The sequence below is a fragment of the Emydura macquarii genome, unplaced genomic scaffold (genome assembly GCF_026122565.2).
Source record: "Emydura macquarii macquarii isolate MOO-44397 ecotype Brisbane River unplaced genomic scaffold, CSIRO-AGI_Emac_v2 contig_2365, whole genome shotgun sequence".
NCBI lineage: Eukaryota > Metazoa > Chordata > Testudines > Chelidae > Emydura > Emydura macquarii.
In genome coordinates this window covers 1770067-1787451 of record NW_027132502.1, presented here as the reverse complement: position 1 = coordinate 1787451, position 17385 = coordinate 1770067, and the positions used below count along the sequence as shown (strand labels likewise).

The 17385-nt window shown below is 43.9% G+C and overlaps 1 protein-coding gene across 10 annotated transcripts in view; it reads left to right on the top strand.

Moving 5' to 3' along the window:
- LPP (LIM domain containing preferred translocation partner in lipoma) overlaps positions 1-17385 on the top strand; it is a 400945-nt gene that overhangs the window by 242925 nt on the left and 140635 nt on the right. For all 10 annotated transcript variants that reach the window (XM_067561073.1, XM_067561068.1, XM_067561064.1 and 7 more), the window contains one exon: positions 11311-11997. In XM_067561073.1, coding sequence (XP_067417174.1) covers positions 11311-11997 — 687 coding nt within the window. The remainder of the gene's footprint in view (positions 1-11310; positions 11998-17385) is intronic.

Below are 17385 nucleotides of genomic sequence, written 5' to 3'. Positions count from 1 at the left end.
ATGTAATAGAGTTCCATATTGCCAACCCCAGCTTTTCAAAAATTCATGTCAGGCCATGCAAAATCATGCGATTGAAAAAAAAATCTAATAATTTGAAGCCAAAGAAATGTACTGAATTTGGGGTTCATTTTTTTATTGTCCTTCTGACTTTTGGGGGCACTTAGGGTACATTGTCAAGCTTTACTCCACAATCTGGAGGGCTAGAAATGTCCTATAAGAAGGAAAGAAAGTCTCATGTAATCATGTGACTTCAGGAGCTGGGACTTTAAGAAAAACACCAAATGTCAGTGAGACTTTTGACAAAAGCTGGTAACATTGAGGTGGTTTATGGACATTACTCTAAAATCTATCGGCCCATACCCTCAGCCGGCGTAAATTAGTGTAGCTTTTCTGACTTGAATGGACCTGCAACCGTGTACACCAGCTGAGATTCTGTCCCACAGAGCTTAATAGAGAATAATGCCTTTCTGTGGGTCTTTTAACCATCCCATAGAACTGCTAAGCAGGGCCGCTGTAGGAGGGTGCAGAAAGCCCGTCGAAAATCACTGTTTTCCATTCAATTCTGCAAGGCTTTGGGATGGATCTCACCCCTGTGCGGAGAGGCCGTGCAACACCACAGAGCGCTCAGGCCCTGCTTTAATATTGAGTCATTGGCAGTCCTCGTATTGTTCCGCTGCACTGGGGTGAACGCCACTGCTTGCTGTGGAGGGCTCACCGAGGAGCTTTGCGACGAGGAAGAAGCACCGTGGAGGACGGGACTGCCAAGGCGTGGTGTTTGAGCAGTGGGGGGGGGGGGGGTCTCCTCCCCTCCTTGGGGCCCCCAGGGGGCAGCACTGAGAAGGAAGGTCCTGCATGCTCTGCAGCTGAGTGGATGAAGTTGCTGCAATCTCCTGAGTGGTAGCAGAAAACGTGTCCTACAGGCAGGACACCCGAGCCCCAGGGAGGTATGGGGGGTAGGGAGGATCTCACCTGTACACTCCACCTGGCAAAAACCCCTGCCCCGACCCTCAAAGCCGCCTGTCTGCCTCTTTCATTGATCTCTTTTCATTCTAACCCTTTGATTACTACTATGGGTTTCATTTCCCTGCTCTTGTTTTATAATGTCCCTCATTTTCTCCTCCCTCCTGCCCATTGCCGTCTGTTGCTGACCCCTCTGCCCCACCTCCCAGCTGCCTTGGACAAAAAGCCGCTTTGTGCTGTTTCAGCTGAATATCAATTTTTACGTCACACATCCCGTGAGGCTTTAAAAATTACGTTTGTCTTTCATAGAATCATAGAAGATGAGGGTTGGAAGGGACCTCAGGAGGTATCTAGTCCAGCCCCCTGCTCAAAGCAGGACCAACCCCAACTCAATCATCCTTTAATGTGGTTTATCTCTCGTTTTTCGGCAAAGGTGAGCGTGGAGCGCAAGCAGTGTTCTTGGTCGGGGCAAGAGGAATTCTGCACGGCAGCTAGATCTTTTTTTCTGGCAAACCACCTTTTGCAGCTGTACTTGTAAATTTAGGAGGGGAAAAAATTAACCTGGTTGAACCTTCATTTTTTACAATTCCACAGAGATGCCCATGAGTCATTTAGAGAAATTCAGAGAGTCCACAAAGGCTAGAATTACCTTTCTGAAAGCTTATCGAATGGCATTGCTTTGTGTTTTAATGACTGGGTCTCTCGGTGAATTTTTATGGGTTGTAAGTAGGAGAGATTCATTGACTTCTTATGATGCCAGGATTTTTGACGTGCACTATTTTTTTTTTTTTAAAGGAAACTCAAAATAATTTAATAAAGCGGGAAATAACACAGTGAAAATCAGTTGGAGCGAGAAATGGATCCTAACCTAAATTCTTCCCCAGCTCTCGCCTCCCCAATGTTCAAATCTGGAGTTTTGCTTGGGCCCAGGACACACGTACGTGAAAACTGCAATGCTTGGCTCTGGACCCAATGTTTTTCATAGTTTTTGGGTGCCCACAAATGGGGTTTTGGATGGGGCCTGTCTCATGTTAGAACATTGTGGGAGCCAAACTGCTCAGAAGTCTAGAATCTCTGCTCCCGGAGCTTTTAGCACTTAATGTGTCTTCCCCTGGGCTAGAAAGCCATTGTTTCAAACTGTGACGTTTAAAATGTTAATGATAGACAGGCTAAAAATCCCAATAGCCATCAGTATATATTTATACAGCTACCACATGAATGTATAATTCAGATGTCATTCTCAATAAATAAATAAACATTTAGTAGAAACAACATAAATTGATGTAAGAGAAATGGAGGGTGAGGAGAATGTCTGTTTTAAATTAGAGAGCTTGTTTTGAATTCCGTGTGCAAAAGTGTTTTGTGTAATTGTATATGGCTCCCTATAAACGGTTGACCTAGAGAGATTCATTGTTAGATACCATTGCTATTATACATTTGATTCACTTCTTAGAGATGATGTAGTCTGATGCCAGAGCAGCCTATATTTAGCATAGATTATAAATTCCATTTGCTTTGGTTTAGGTTACAGCAATGTGAAAAGAAGAGATCTTTTTTCATGTTCATTTTTCAGCGGAGCATGATAATTATTACCTAGAGGAGGTGTTATCTGTGAGCTTCATTACAGTTTGCACAGAAACCTGCAATACATCCCTGTTGAGGGGAAGGAATTTTAAAAATGAATTAACCATCCAAATACGTAGGGAACAATGGACAAGGTTCTGATCTGTTACATCGATGTAAACCCGAAGTAAACTGAAGTCGATGGATTTAGCTTAAATTGACAGCAGTGTAGTTGAGATCAGAATCTGGCTGATACTATGTCTTTTAAAATGTAACACAGGTACCGTAGGTATTACAGAATATTCTAGCTGTTAGCTAAATTCCACTCTGATCGGCTTATCCCAATCAGTAGTCATGAAGCGAAAGTCCTGAGATCTGATTTTGATTTAAGAACAGTGTAAATGAAGCAAATTATAAATCATTACTGAATAGGGCTCATTAGCTCGTCATTGCTGAAGTTTAATTGACTTTCTTTTTTAAAAAAACTGCTGAGCTGGTAGAAGTGCAGTGCGTAAAGAAACCTGGTATTACACTAATACATGATATTAAGTTGTCTGGAAAAAAGTTGATTTTCAAAATAAGTATTCACCTCATTCAGCAATATTCAGCCATTGGAAAAAAATTGCTCTTGCATTCTGGATAAAAAATGGAAAAGAGCTATTGGGTTTTTATATTAGAATTACAATTGCCTGTGGGTGGATTTTGTTTCCCTGGGCATACTTAGGAAAACTAGATTAATTGATAGTGCAATTTCCAAGTGAGCCAAATCTAGTGAGGGAAATGACTCCATTATTACTTTACATAGAAGTTTTAGATTGATATTATGCCTGGAAAACAAAAGTACCAGACCAGATGCTACATTTCTAGCAAAGTAATGTGTCTTTAAGTAAATACCTGATTAGCAACAAATTGAATAATATAGTCTGTTTCTATTAAATAGTTAGGAAATGACCATAATTTCCATTTAATTTAATAAAGAAACAGTGTTCCCTGTAAGTATGTAGATAGCTTTTTATTTGGGTATCACTGTTTGATAGATGGTATTTTGTGTTGTAATAAAATTATGCTTCTCTTTCATTTTCCTGATTTGTTTCAACATTTTGGATTTTAAATGGAACATGTTAAGATGGGTCACCTTGCCGTGTGTGTGTGTGTGAGAGAGAGAGAACATACACATGTAACTGAACATGTGGTGCGGAAATTATATATATAGGGGTGAAAGTAATATACATATATAATATGGTTACATCCCCATATGTGTAATTTCCACCCCACACGTTCAATTATATGTGTATGTTACATGTTGTTTACACACACACACTTGACCGAAATCTTTCAAATCAAATATACTTATGGACTTCTTAGCTGGAAGCTGAGATGATTGTGGATATTAAAATTCTTTAACTGGCCATGATAACACAGACAGAGCTATTAAGTAAAAGACCTCCCTTTACACAGGTAGTGGGGTAGAATCAAAAGGAACCATCTGACAAACTACTGTAATCTGGTTTGCTGATGGGAAATCATTGGTCAGCAGAAAAGATGTGTGTTCAAGCTAGGTAAAAAAGGAGGGGGGGGGGGGAAGCTGCCTCAGATGTCTCCTTGTCATTGTATTTTTATTTTATTTTTTGTCAAGGCTCTATGGTTTTTCTCTTGTCCTAATCATTCATGCTACTAATTCAAATAATTTTGTAGCCCACTAACAGTATTGGCAGATGAGGGGTTCCCTACCTCAGCTGAACTTTAAGAAAGCAGATGTTACAGGAGCACAGAATAGTCCACTGCTGTTTTTACTCTCCTGCACTCCTGTTTGCAGAGCGTGCAAAAAATATGGAGAAGAGGAACAAAAACAGAGGGTTACTCAGGAAGTGAAGAGGCAACATCACCATTCAGATATGATTGTGCCCTGTGGAAGGCTGGTTTTTGTTTTTTTAAAGTTGGTTTAATCAGCTCTTTGAGTCTGAAAATCGGAATAAATTTAAAATTAAGTGGAAGCAGTATTGCAAATAAACGGAGTCCTAAACCCCAAAATATGAAATGAAGTAATAAAAACTCAAAGCAAGTGGTGTGTGAGTGTATATGTATTTCATGAACTTTGTGTGGGTAAATATGCATCATTTTAAGAGCTTGTAGAGTTTAAAAAGGGATGAAACCAATAAGGTTCCAGAGCAATTGCTCTTTAAAAAACCCTACAGAATTTAGTGGAAAATTGTATCCTTTTTATAAGGTGGTTTTTGGTTGTGTTTTTTTTTTTTTTTTTTGAGTGGTGTGGGAGATAGGACGATGACTATTCTATAGAATTTAATACAGAATTCTATGCCTGCTCTGCATTTCTGTTGGATGGCTTTCATTTTCTATTACGTTCTGTAGGACTGTTCCAGAAGGCATGTGTGGGCTAGGTGTGTATTTTATATATATATATACACACACACACATACCCTCGCTTTCTTGGCTTATATACTCATTTTCTGTATCTCATATGTACATTACAAATAGTCATAGGGATAGCTGTACATTCCTTTTCGTCCTCTTCATAACTCTCTGAACTACAGTATCTTAGATCCTATTTCCATCTAGCTATAAATATCTTGTTGTAACAATAAGAGGAAAAGCTCAGAAGTCCGAGGATAGCTTAATAATGATACTTCAAGTGTATAAGGTTTGCTATGCTTACTAATAGCACAAGTAATAAAACACTTTGCTTACCCCAAGTTGTAACTTATGTGGGAGTGGGGAGTTTCACCTGTGGGTGGCAAATCAATTATTTGCCTGTGCCTGGCAAGGTACAACATTCATTTCCATCAGAAAGATCCAGTCTGCTGAACATCATGATGGTGTGAACCTTCCTGCATCATTAAGCTGATATCCTTCCGCAGAAATCATGTTCCTGAGGTTGTTTCTCCATTCCTCTGCATGTACTGACGTGTTGTTCACGTGGCATCGCTTCATCCCGTTTGTGGTCGTCTGTTCCTGGGTTGCATTCAACAGTTCTGCCTTTCAGAGCCGACTGTGGGACTCTGGCCTGAAGCTTTTGACATTTACTGTTGAGCCCATGAGGCGCATATTCAGCAAATGTCGAAAGTTATTGCTGCACGGTCCTGGAGTCCAAAGTGGCTCTGCTTTATCATTGCAGTTGTAAGAGATGGACGTTATTGCAATATCACGAGATGAGTTCATGAAATGTTTACTTGTTTATTTTTATGGGACAACAACCTTTGTTGCTTTTTTGGCCAAGATCTACCGAGGTATTTGTCATACATTCCTGTAGATAAGTTATGGTAGATGGCTAATCTCAGCTGAACTGCACTGGTGGATTTGCTAGACAAGTCAATTTTAATCATAACAAGCTTTTTCAATGAATTAAACTAAAGCTAAGGCCTTTTGTTGTCTACCAGAGTTAAAAGTATTTAGGTCAACTGTTTGTGTGTTGCTTTTATGTCAAACATTATAGAATCTTTGATGTTCAGTGGCTAAAATATTACCTTGGTCTCTATAGTGAAATCTGGACCCACTCTGTGTTTTTAGTATTAGAAATCTGGGCAAAGTTTGAGATCCAAAGACTCAGATATGGATGGTAATTTTAACACTGGTAATCCCATGGTCATTACGTTAAGTTACTTATCCAGACTAATATTCCCTACCTTTGGAAGCCACTCCATCTCTCACGTAATCTTTCTCATTCATATCAGGTGATATCACCCAAAAAGCTCAAACCAGTACTAGTTTTGTGGCAATGCTTTCTCAGAACCAGCAATTCCATCACGCGTGGGGTGGGGGGAAGGAAAAGTAAATCTGGACCCAAAGAAGACCAGCTCAATTCATCCCTCTCCCAATGCTATTGACCATAACAGAGGTATACCGGGAATTAATTGGGTCAGTTGATGAAGTTACAGTGGTGGCCTGATAGGCTTTTAAGCTTCTTTGATGTGCCTGAGCCTCCAGAATGAATGTGGTGCTGGAAATGGAAGACTGTGACGTGGCCTCGTCATTTGGTCCATGTGTTGAGCGCAGAATTAAGATTTGTGTTTGTTTTTGCCCTGCACTTGTAAATTGTTTAAGGCTGTCCTCTCAGATACAGTGCTGGAGGGCCTGGTTGTTGTCACCCTCCTTCCTCCACCACTTCCTTCCTCATGTTCCAAGCTCGTGTCATGTCAGAGAGTCCACAAGAGGTTGTTAATGAGAACAGTAATCACCACCCTGATTACGCCCCTTTTCCCTGTCCAACCCACCTGCATTCTGTAGCAGAGGCAGCAGGGAGAAGGAAGACCAAAAAATCAACCCCGGAATTATTTAGTGCCCCTGTGGTTGCTTCATGGCATATGCAAAGCCTGGGCCCCTTCTCTTCAATCCAGCTTGAGACCAAGACTATTAGACTTCTTCCTATTGCCTTTCAGTGAAATGTCTTGGAGTGAAACCCTCAAATACCTGGCAGCTGGCTGGGTAGCTAGCTATCAAAGCTGTGTCCCACATAAACACGGCTGTACCATATGAGTACAGCTGCCGATTTGTGTACAGTGCGTGCCATAAAGACATTTGCATTTCTTGGGAGTGAAATACAAATGTGCAGTGGGATCTCATTAGAAAATAAGTCAATCTACTGGATTAATGTGTTTTATTAGATTATAAAGTCTTTGGGTCAGATTTTTAAACATATTTAGGCAGCCAAGGATGAAGATAGGAGTCACTTTAAAGAGACATTGAATTAGTCTAAATTTAAGCATGCATAAATAACTTGTATGACGGTGAATATTCACATAGACCTTTATTCTTTGGAAATGCATCCAGGTAGTCCTAAGCAGTGCAAATAGGCAACTTTGAAAATCAGGCACCTCGGGACATCTTGAACCTTTTGAATAACCAACATTGGATTCCCTTCGTTATCTGCTGTACATGGAAACTCTTAACATACATGCAGAAATATATCAACTCTCACTTTATTTAAAGAGGCAGGACAGGAGTTGCTGATTAAACTGATTACTTATCCTAAAACAAGATATTGTCTACTTAAGTAAGTTTTCCCCTTGTGCTCTGAATGCAAGCGTCACTTGATTTTGTGATTATTATTTCACCTTTGAACTCCTGGATTTACTCATTTATAGAAGAGGCAGTACATTTAGGTTACTTCCACCTGTGTTTAACAAGGCTCTTGTGTTTTTTCCCCTGTTCAAAAAAAGCCCTCTGATCTTATGTTTTATTTTTGACAGTAGATGTGGTTCTGAATTTAATTCCTTCCTACTTTTGTTTCTCTCTTCCACTCTGTGTTACTAGCATCTGGGGTTTCTAGTTTACTCTCTCTTTGCAATATTTATTTGCAAGAAGGAGGTGACGGTAACTGGCAGGATCATAATTTGCACTTGCAAAGTGCATTTAGACGCTTTCCCCTAGTGCGCGAACAGCAGGAGGGCCTGCATTGGTGTGGGAACAATCTTAGGGAATGCCACATTGTATGTTTTGGTGTGATAGGTCACTCGCAAATGATGGCTTTGAAGCAGGCAGCGCAGGATCCTGGGATACATACATAAACTTCTGAGACCTCTCTTTTTTCGCCCCACTCACTCCTTCTTGTGTGCTTCTGGGCTGCTACTTATGGAACTGGCCTCTTCATTGCACTAATGCATACACACACATCCTTCTAAGCTATCTCACCTGCCTACAGAGGGCTGGCTAGGTGCCACACATCCCCTTGGTATCTGAGCACCTTCCTTTCCTCCTTCAAATGCCTTCTTCTCTGATACCTTTAAAAATGAACCACCTGAGAGAGAGTTCTACTCCATCTCCAGCTCATCTTGGCTTACCACCTTGGCTTTACCTGAACGTTTGTGTATGTCACAGAGACGCTGTAGGCAGATTGTGGCCAGCCCTGTGAGGGGTACACGAAAAGAATCAAGGGTTCAAGAAACCTTTTCTTCTTCCCCCCTGCTCAGGGGGCAGACACGGCCCTTATCTTTGTCATCCCAAGGAGCGATAGTGCTCTCAGCTGTCCGAGACTCCCCAAAAGCCATAGCCCTGCCCCCTTTCTCTACCACATCCTATGAACGGATGTGCCCCCCTCCCCTCCCTTTGTGTTAAGCTGGTCCCCAGCCTCCCAAGAGGAATTCAGGGTCAATCACGAAGAATGTCTCTGGTGACTCCTCCTGAGGCAGATTTCCTCCATCTGAATGCGGGCTGCTGTGGTTGGAATGACACAGTGCAGCCCTCAGTGAATTGTTTGTCTAGGGTTACAGAGTGACTCAGTGGAAGATATAGCCCAGGTCTCCTGGTGCCCAGTCCCCTATGCTAACCATGGCTTGAGCACATTGTGAGAGGGAGCTCTGCAGCTTGTGCTCTTTGCTTTGTGAATTTGGTCTCAGTTCTGGGCCCGTTCTGGACTCTATCTCACCAGTCAATAGGCACCAAGTTCTCTCTGGGATGGAGTGTGTCTAACCTGTGTGGAACACCAAATCTGCCTTGTTTCTGTCCTGCAGGGGTCTGTAATTAACACGGTAAATGAAATTACAAAAAAAAAAACCAAAACAAAACCAAACATCCCATATTGTGGGTTGGAAGGGTTAAACCTGTTGAATTCGTATGCTGATTAATAAAACTCCACTTGTGTTTTTGCAGTAGTTCCTCATTATCTTCTCTCAGAGCCTGTTTTTCAAACACAAAAGCTGTGCACAGGTTTGGTGAATGGGGCCTCTCCCTCTCCCCACCTCCCCCCAATAGCCCATTGTCAGGAAAACATTATCCACCTTCTCCTCACTCTGCCCCAGGAGAAGCACTTTTCTGGGGGTATTTAGGCTCCGTTGCATTTCGGTCCTTTCATCCCTTTACAGTAAGTGGACAAATTACTGTCATTTACCAGAACAAAATATGTGGGGAAGCTGATAAATTTCTAGCACGCTTAGGTTCAAATGCCACATTCACTGGGCGGAATAGATCAGACAACAAGCAAAATTTCTCATTAAGTCAGCAAATAAGCTCCTTTCCTCACCTGCAAGGCCTTAAATCACTTTCCCCCTGTCCCCTTGGCTTCTCTGTTCTCAGTCCTTCATCTTTCCACCCTCTTCACTTTACTGTCTTTCCCACCAATCCCATGGTTGTTTGAAAGGTCAGGATTTAAATACGTTGGTCTGTATTTTTCTGCAGCTGAAGTTTACTGCCTTGTTTTATTTCACCTCTCGCTCGTTTGGATTCAGGTGTGCGCTATGGTTTTCCTTTCTTTCTCTCCATGTCTGTATGGTGACTCGTTGAAGATTGGGGTTTGCTCCAAAGTTGCCTCCGCAACTGTAATTTGTTTAAAAACGCTGCAGCACATTTGGAAATCTTCTTAGGTTAGGTCCCCATGCTAAGTAACCTTTATAAATTCTCTGCCTGATGGCAGATTAAATTCTTTTTTACTGGTTTCCTTGTGTGTTGTGTCCAGGAGGTTGAAAGGCTTTTTACGTATGTAAATTACGAATTTTTCCACTGCTGGCTTGGGTTCGGTAGCAACTCATACAAGACTGGTAATCTGTGGAATCAGATATTTGCCTAAAATCGAATGCAGCCTTCTTGTGCACTCACGTGAATGAGAGCTGCATCTGCCTCCACCGTGGCTGAAATTGACTCTTCGATTATAGAACTGAGTCTGAGTGAAAATCCCTTTCATGCAGAAGACTCACCCAGAAGCTCTGAACGCCATTTCAGACCCATTTAAAGGTGACACGCATGGGAAATTTTAAAATTGCATTTCTGTTCTTTTATGTTTCTTCCGATATATAATGAAAGCGGGAGGGAATATAGCAACTTTTTAAAAAGGAAAATGAGATGGATTTGAAGAACTTTCCCACACCGTTGGTTACGTTGGATCTACCACAGAGATGTCCTCCTTTCATTGGACAGCGGGGTTAAATAGGTCTTAACGAAAACAAATGCTTTAGACACGTGAGATCTAAAATCCCCTTGATCTATTGCTCAGGTCTTGTGATCTGATTGGTTCACTAATTCTGCATATGTCCATCGAGACCCAGGGACAGGTTTGATCTCACAACACCTCCATGCCACAGCTGCGAACAGAACCAATGTCTCCTGAATCCCAGTCCTGTGCCCTATAAGTTGGTCCCGCTGGATTTAGGGGAGCAGTAGCTTTAAGTCTTCAGGACTGTTGGCCTCACATTGCTCTTTCACTGGATTTATACCTTTTTGACCTCACTGCAATCGCTCCAGATTCACACCAGCATAATTGAGAGCAGAATCAGGCTTTATATGTGTATATTGGCATAGCTCCGTATTTTGCTTTGACATTTGATCTGGGGTGATGCTTATTGCTTTGGGAACATTTCCATGGGAGCTGCTTTTAATTCATCCCTTTGCACTGCCTTCTGTGTATTGAAAGGAGCCTCCTTGGCGGTGGGCAATATCACATGAAGACGTTTGAGAGTCCTATCCATTGCAAAGCTCTCTTATTTTACAGGAAACTTTACAACTATGCATTGTCGTCCGCTTGCCCCCTCCCCCATTGTTATTCTCCACTAATTAGGGCAAATTTTGGTAGAGGAAAAATCCCAGAGAGGTGTGAAATCCTGCTTGGCCGTTGTGTTCTTTTGCACCAATTTTGCACCTGTTCTGCAGAGCAGGAAAAGGTTGCTATTGCCATTTTATAATGCGTAGTCCCAGGTACATTCTTGCTTTACTAAGCAGTTTCAGTTGCTGTGCAGATGTTGCTGTAAAATCCTATTTCCATTTAACCCTCGCTGCTTGTTTTTACCATCTGCACGTTCCCTTCTTGCGGGTGATAAGATCTTTCTTTTCTCATTTGTTCTACAGGGCTCTGGGTTCCCCACCGGCTCCCCAGTTACTTCTCCCCCGGGATCCACGCCTGTTACCGGGCACAAACGGATGATCATTCCCAACCAGCCGCCTCTCACTGCCACCAAGAAATCTACTGCCAAGGCACCAGCACAGCCTGCTGCTCCACCCACCCCCGTTGGTACACTAAAACCTCAGCCGCAGCCAGTTCCAGCTTCTTATACCACTGCGTCCACTCCCACTCGACCAGCGTTCAACGTACAGGTGAAAACGGCCCAGCCCAGCCCTCACTTCCAGCCACCCGGCCCCCAGCCTATGCAATACGGCAGCCTGGGTCCAAACCAGTCCTATGCTCCTCCGCCAGCCCGCCCCCCAGGGCCAGCACAGTATGCTCCCTCTCAGCCCCGCGGCCCTGACTACGGGTATGCTCCGCAGCCTGTACGTCCTTCCGAGCCTGGTTATGGCTATGCACCCTCCCCGGGGCGGTACCAAGATCCTTATTACCCCGGAGGCCCTGGCTATGGAGGAAGAAATGGCTCGGAACCATCCTATGTGCCACAGTTAACCTGGAAGCCCGAACCAGCCTATACCACAGTTAACACCTTGGCCCAGAATCCAGCTGGGCCATACCAACCGTCCAGCACAAAGACGACCTACATTACGGATCCGGTGTTAGCACCTCCACCACCTCCCATGCAGCCAAAGGTAAGAGAGCGACTCATGCTCATTCTTGGGCTTTGTCTTGTCCAGGGCAAAAGCAGTGCGGTTTTCAGTCTTGTTAGCTCAGTTCAGTTATTGAACGGCCCTCTTAGCACTCCCTGAGATGTAGGCTGACCGGTCTGAAAACGTGTTAGCTGTTTTTACAGTCATGTTATACTTGCTGAATTGAGCTAATGGGATTGCAAACCGCACCTTTGTTTCCAGTCGAGATAAGGCTGGAAAGGGCACAGAAAGCAGCCAAGTCTGCTGTTCTCTTTCTTACTGGCTTTTTTTTTTTTTTGGTAACTGATTGGTAGAAAATAGGAACTTTCGTCCGATTTGAAAATACAGTCCTGGGTCTTACAAATTCCACCTTTCCTAGGGAGTAACAGAGTCTCATTTCAGGAACGCAGTGATATTCAGTGGAATTCACACTGCAGGGCAGGGGAATTTTAAGGCTCTGAGACTTTAAAACTCATCATCCCAATTAATAGGACATGTAAGTATATGGCCTCATGATGCCCTCATCCTTCATGCCTGGTTCTCTCCAAAGATTGATTGAGACATCACTGACAAAGACTTGGGGTTGTGTCACTGGGGTTGTGTCCACCTGCTACCAGTAGAAAATTACTGCTGTCCATATGCTCAAAGCTGGGGGAAAAACAGTGTTGTTTGTTGAATGCAGTTTCAGTGATTCTGGGGACTTGACCTCTTGTGCATTCTTGTTTAAAAATCCTTATCACAAAGAAATGATTTTCTACACCAAGCTTGGTGACAGTGAAATGGCTCCATACGTGCTGCCCATCCGTTCCAACAAGGGTCAAAGCAAGGGAGCCCTTCAAAGAGGAATCTTAATGTGAAACTGAGTAGGCACAGAAAGTTAAACTCACCCATCTGGTTTCACTGAGCCCTTGATCCAGCAATCAGATCTACACAAGCAGAGCCCCGTTTTCTTCAAAAGCTATTCATATGGACACGGGGGCCTGGCTGTGCAGACCCAGCTTCAGGATCGAGGCCTTGGTGAGACGTTGGAAACAGCATCAGCAGGGAAAAGTAAGTTAGTTAGTAAAATCTAAGCTGCTGTTGCCAAAGGTAAGAGATAATTATTCATGTACGTGGAGCCAAATTCCACCCTCTGTTGCAAGTGTGTGTTTGGATATTATCTCGACTGTGTGCTTTGAACATGTCAGCGCTCTGACCTCCCCCTAATGGGAGCGCTGCCCGTGGGCATTCATTGCTTTGGACCTGCCACGGCCTGAAGACAGCTGGGCTCAAATCCGGAGCCAATGAAAGCACTGCTGTCAAAGACTACCTTGATCTGCAGAACTGGTCTCCAGCCTTTTAATGCTGACAGAAGAATGCTAAATAGTTACAAAACAAAACACAAAAAGCCCCTCCTCTAGGCATTGCCCCCGCTCTGTGCACACAGCCTTTTTTATTGGTCAGGAGCCATATTTCATTCCAGTTTCGTGACTGCAAGACCTATTAAAAGCAGGGATGCCTACAGTTTCTCAAGTCAGGATAGACAAAGCAACAAATAAAAGTCCTTGAAATATAGTCTGCTGGCAACCTAACTAATTAACTTTCTCTTCTGCAGAGCTGTGAGTGAAGAAGTGCAAAGGGACTCTGTGTCTTATAGTAGGTAGAGTTGACATTTTAAAAAGAAGTATTCTACAGCTTGGACCAGATCCAAAGCTGGTGTAAATCAGTGTGATTCCATTGAAGTCAGTGGGATGGCATCAGTTTACAGCTGCTAAGGAGACGGACCTATATATTCATTTTTTTAGAAGACCCATTGTTCAGTGTGTCTCTATGGAAACATAAATCACGTCTCACTATGATCAGCATGAGTCTTGCAGCCTTATTTGCAATACAAAGCTGGAAGGGAGAAAACAATTTAGATTAAGTTTATATATATAATATAATTTCACTTCTCCTGCAACGCATTCTTTCCACTTACTGATAAGTAAATCACTTTGGGGATTTCATTTCCTTCTTAACCTGCATAAGGCAAGGTGGTGTCCAGTTCCAGCCTGGGCATGGCTGCTATCTTGAGGAAGAAACTGGGCATTACTTATTAGTAACAAGCAGGGCAGAATGGATAGATACCTTCTAGGGCAAAAGGAAGTGTCCCGTAACTAAACCCACCCCACCCCACCAGAATATTTTGTCATTAGCCATAAAAGCAGCATTGTTTCACCGGACTGAATCTTCTCTCTCTCCTTTTGCAACCTGGCTTACTCAGATGAACCAACTTTTTGGAATGATTTCATATCAAGGAAAAGCTGCTGAAAATGTTACAGCTGTGGCATCCATTGGATAAATCATTGTAGCTGGTTTTACTAGCTGCACTTTGGGTCTTAGCATGTTTACACTCCACACACCTGTATGGTGCTTTTGTTTGAAGTTTGTTTATACAGACCTTTAATTTAGTAAGTGAGTATGAACCCAGGGTAAGAACCAGACATGAACTTATGTCTCATAAAATGAAATAAGACCTATAGGAATCTTACTCCTTGCAAGGGAATGACCCAGAGGATGTGAGGGCATAAAATTGTTTGTAAAGGTTATTAAGAATAGGGGATTCTTAATGGAATGTGTTCATGCAAAACAAAAAGGGTTTGGTAAGAAATCCAGGAGCACTTATAAGTTTGTGGTATTCAGTTCTGCTGCACACCATGGCCACTCAAAACGAGAACTGACAGAAATTTTTCCTTCAAAACGTGTTGGGGTTTTTTTTTGATGAAAAATGGCTTTTGGTTTGCAACATGCCTGGGAAGAGGATGACCGCCGAAGGTTCTGTCTCTGATAGCCTGAAGCAGGATCAGGCGATGTGCTGCTAGCCAGTCATGGTGAAGTTGCTTTTGATCCAAAGCAAATCTTGCTTGGTATGGGAACAAACACTAACCCAAGACTACGCTGTTCCTTAAAGCCCACACAGAACAATGAGTTGCACTTAGGAAGTGAAAATGCCAAGTGAGTCGGATCAGTCCAAGTTTGTGTTGAATTATTTTGTTGAATCGCCTTTTGTAGCAATTCTGCTCATTTTAATGCCAAAGTCATAATGAGGAAACGAACTAATGAGGCGTATGTCCTCATTTAAACCTTAATATTTCACTAGGGAATTCCTGCCTCTTGCTCTCTCTAATCTGCTGCCTGTGTCGTGGGGATATCCATATGATCAGTCGTGTGATCAAAATGTGTAATTCCATTTATCACATGATCCTCCATTTTACCCCATGCATTTTTCCCACTGCGTTCTGCCCCCTCCTACACAGAGTCAAGTTTGCAAACATCCCTGTAGGTAACGCCACCCCACTCATAGGTCACAGAACAGACGACCAGCATGAGTCACTGACCATGGGTCGGCCACAGCCCACTGATGTTTTGGCACAAAATTTTCCGCAGGAGAAAACACAAGCCGTAGCAGACAGTCTCCCAACACAGAGAATCCTTTGAAGCCTACACCCTGGACGTATCAGAAACAAAGAAATCCCACCACTCTGCCACCGTAGCTGCTGATTGACATCCATACCGTACTATTCCAGGCCACAAATCTCCTTGGTAACTCATACACAACTCCAGAGCCCACCACCTCCTGCTGTGGTGAGCTCTCTGCCTCTTTCTCAGAGACCCTCTCCTGCCTCCGAGGCAGCCTCTCGGGAAAGTGGGAACCACACTGCAAACACAGCCCCAGGAATGTCCCAACTTGCCTCTCCAGACAACAGTAAGTGCTGGAAGCACTGTCTGCAGGGAAACGATGCCACCCCTTGTGGCTCTGATCCATGCCGTTCTTGGCTAATGAAAGCCTATTGCCTGTCACTGAATACTGCCTTCAAGAAGAAAAGCGACCTCCTGTCTACAGCACTCTCTAGTCTAGTGGGATCACCTTGACATAGCTTCGGTCATTCCTCGCAGACCACAGTCAGGGCCGGATTAACACAAGGGCTTCAGCCCAGGGCCTTGGGCTTAGGGAAGGCCCGCAAAAATAAATCCCCGCCCCTCTCCCATGTGACGTGGGCCCAGCGTCCTGGCCAGGAGCTGCTCCCGGCTCCAAGCAGCACTGCTTGGTGGCCGCTCCCCCCTCCCCTTCCATCCTGCCTCTCTCCCACATGATGTGGGCCCAGTGTGAGTGTGAGTGCCACTCAACATCGTCTCCCGTGCCACGTTTGGCACACGTGCCATAGGTTGCCGACCCCTCTTCTGCATGTTTTAAGACTGAAATGTAACCACAGAACGGCTTTATGTTAATTAAAAGGCAAGTTTAGTACAGGGTTAATAGCCTCCAGGCCGTAACTGTGATGATTTTGTTTCAAATTAGGCAAAAGACTTGTATACAGGGGCCCCACAAAATCTAATAGCCCTGGGCCCACGGGAGAGTCAATCCGGCCCTGACCAAAGTCAGTCAGCATAGTCCTCCACTGCCAGGGTCCTCACCAATAGAGTCCCACCGAAACCCATTCATGCTGATCGACTCCTATAGGAAGCTACTACAAGGAGGCATGAAGTTCAATGTCTTGCAACCAGTGCAGGGCTAGAAACAGGAAAGGGGAGACTCCTGACTCCCCAGTGGGGGGGAGGCGGGGAGCACATCAGGCTTGCTCCTAGCTCACATCAGGCTTTACATCTGAGACATTGTAGGTGGAAAACTGGTTTTTTTTTGTACTAAATGCGTGGAGGTTTGTTGCAGTACGTCTACACTACAAATGGAGGTGTGAGTGGAGCACAGCGAGGGATACCCATGCTCGCTTTCATCGAGCTAGCGCAGGTAGTAAGTAGTGTGAACATGGTGGCATGAGTGTCAGTGCAGGCTACCAATCAGAGTACATATTCAGAGTCCCTGGCACCCGAGTACCAGCCCGCGTCACCACATTTATGCCACTGTTGTTACCCTATGAAGCCTTCCTTAATCATGCTGATTCTTCACGCCACCCCCGTGCATTGTGGGAACGCCACATCTTCTACAGGACAGTGACTGCAGAGGGGTTTTATCATTTTCGTTGGCGGTATTGTTGGTTTCCTTTCTCTTGTAAAGTCCCGATGGTCTTAGGGCTTGTCTACACTGCTGGGGCTGCATGGATCGATGCAGCAGGATTGATTGAGTGGGCTCTGGAGACCCGCCCAATCGATCCCGGAAGTGCTCTCTGGTCGACACGATTAATCCCCCTCTGCTTGAGTCAGGGCCTCCAACTGACTGGAACTCTGCAGTGAAGGCGTTCACTTGGGTGTTTCATCTTCAGCTCAGAGACTCCTGCTTACCAATATCCTGAGCTGTGACTGATGCACTCCACTTGTACAGGTGTAATCAATCATTTTTTATGATGGAAAGATTCTGTCTGCCATCACTCACATAACAGACTCCAGCACAGGCCCTGGGTGAATTTGACCCTATGT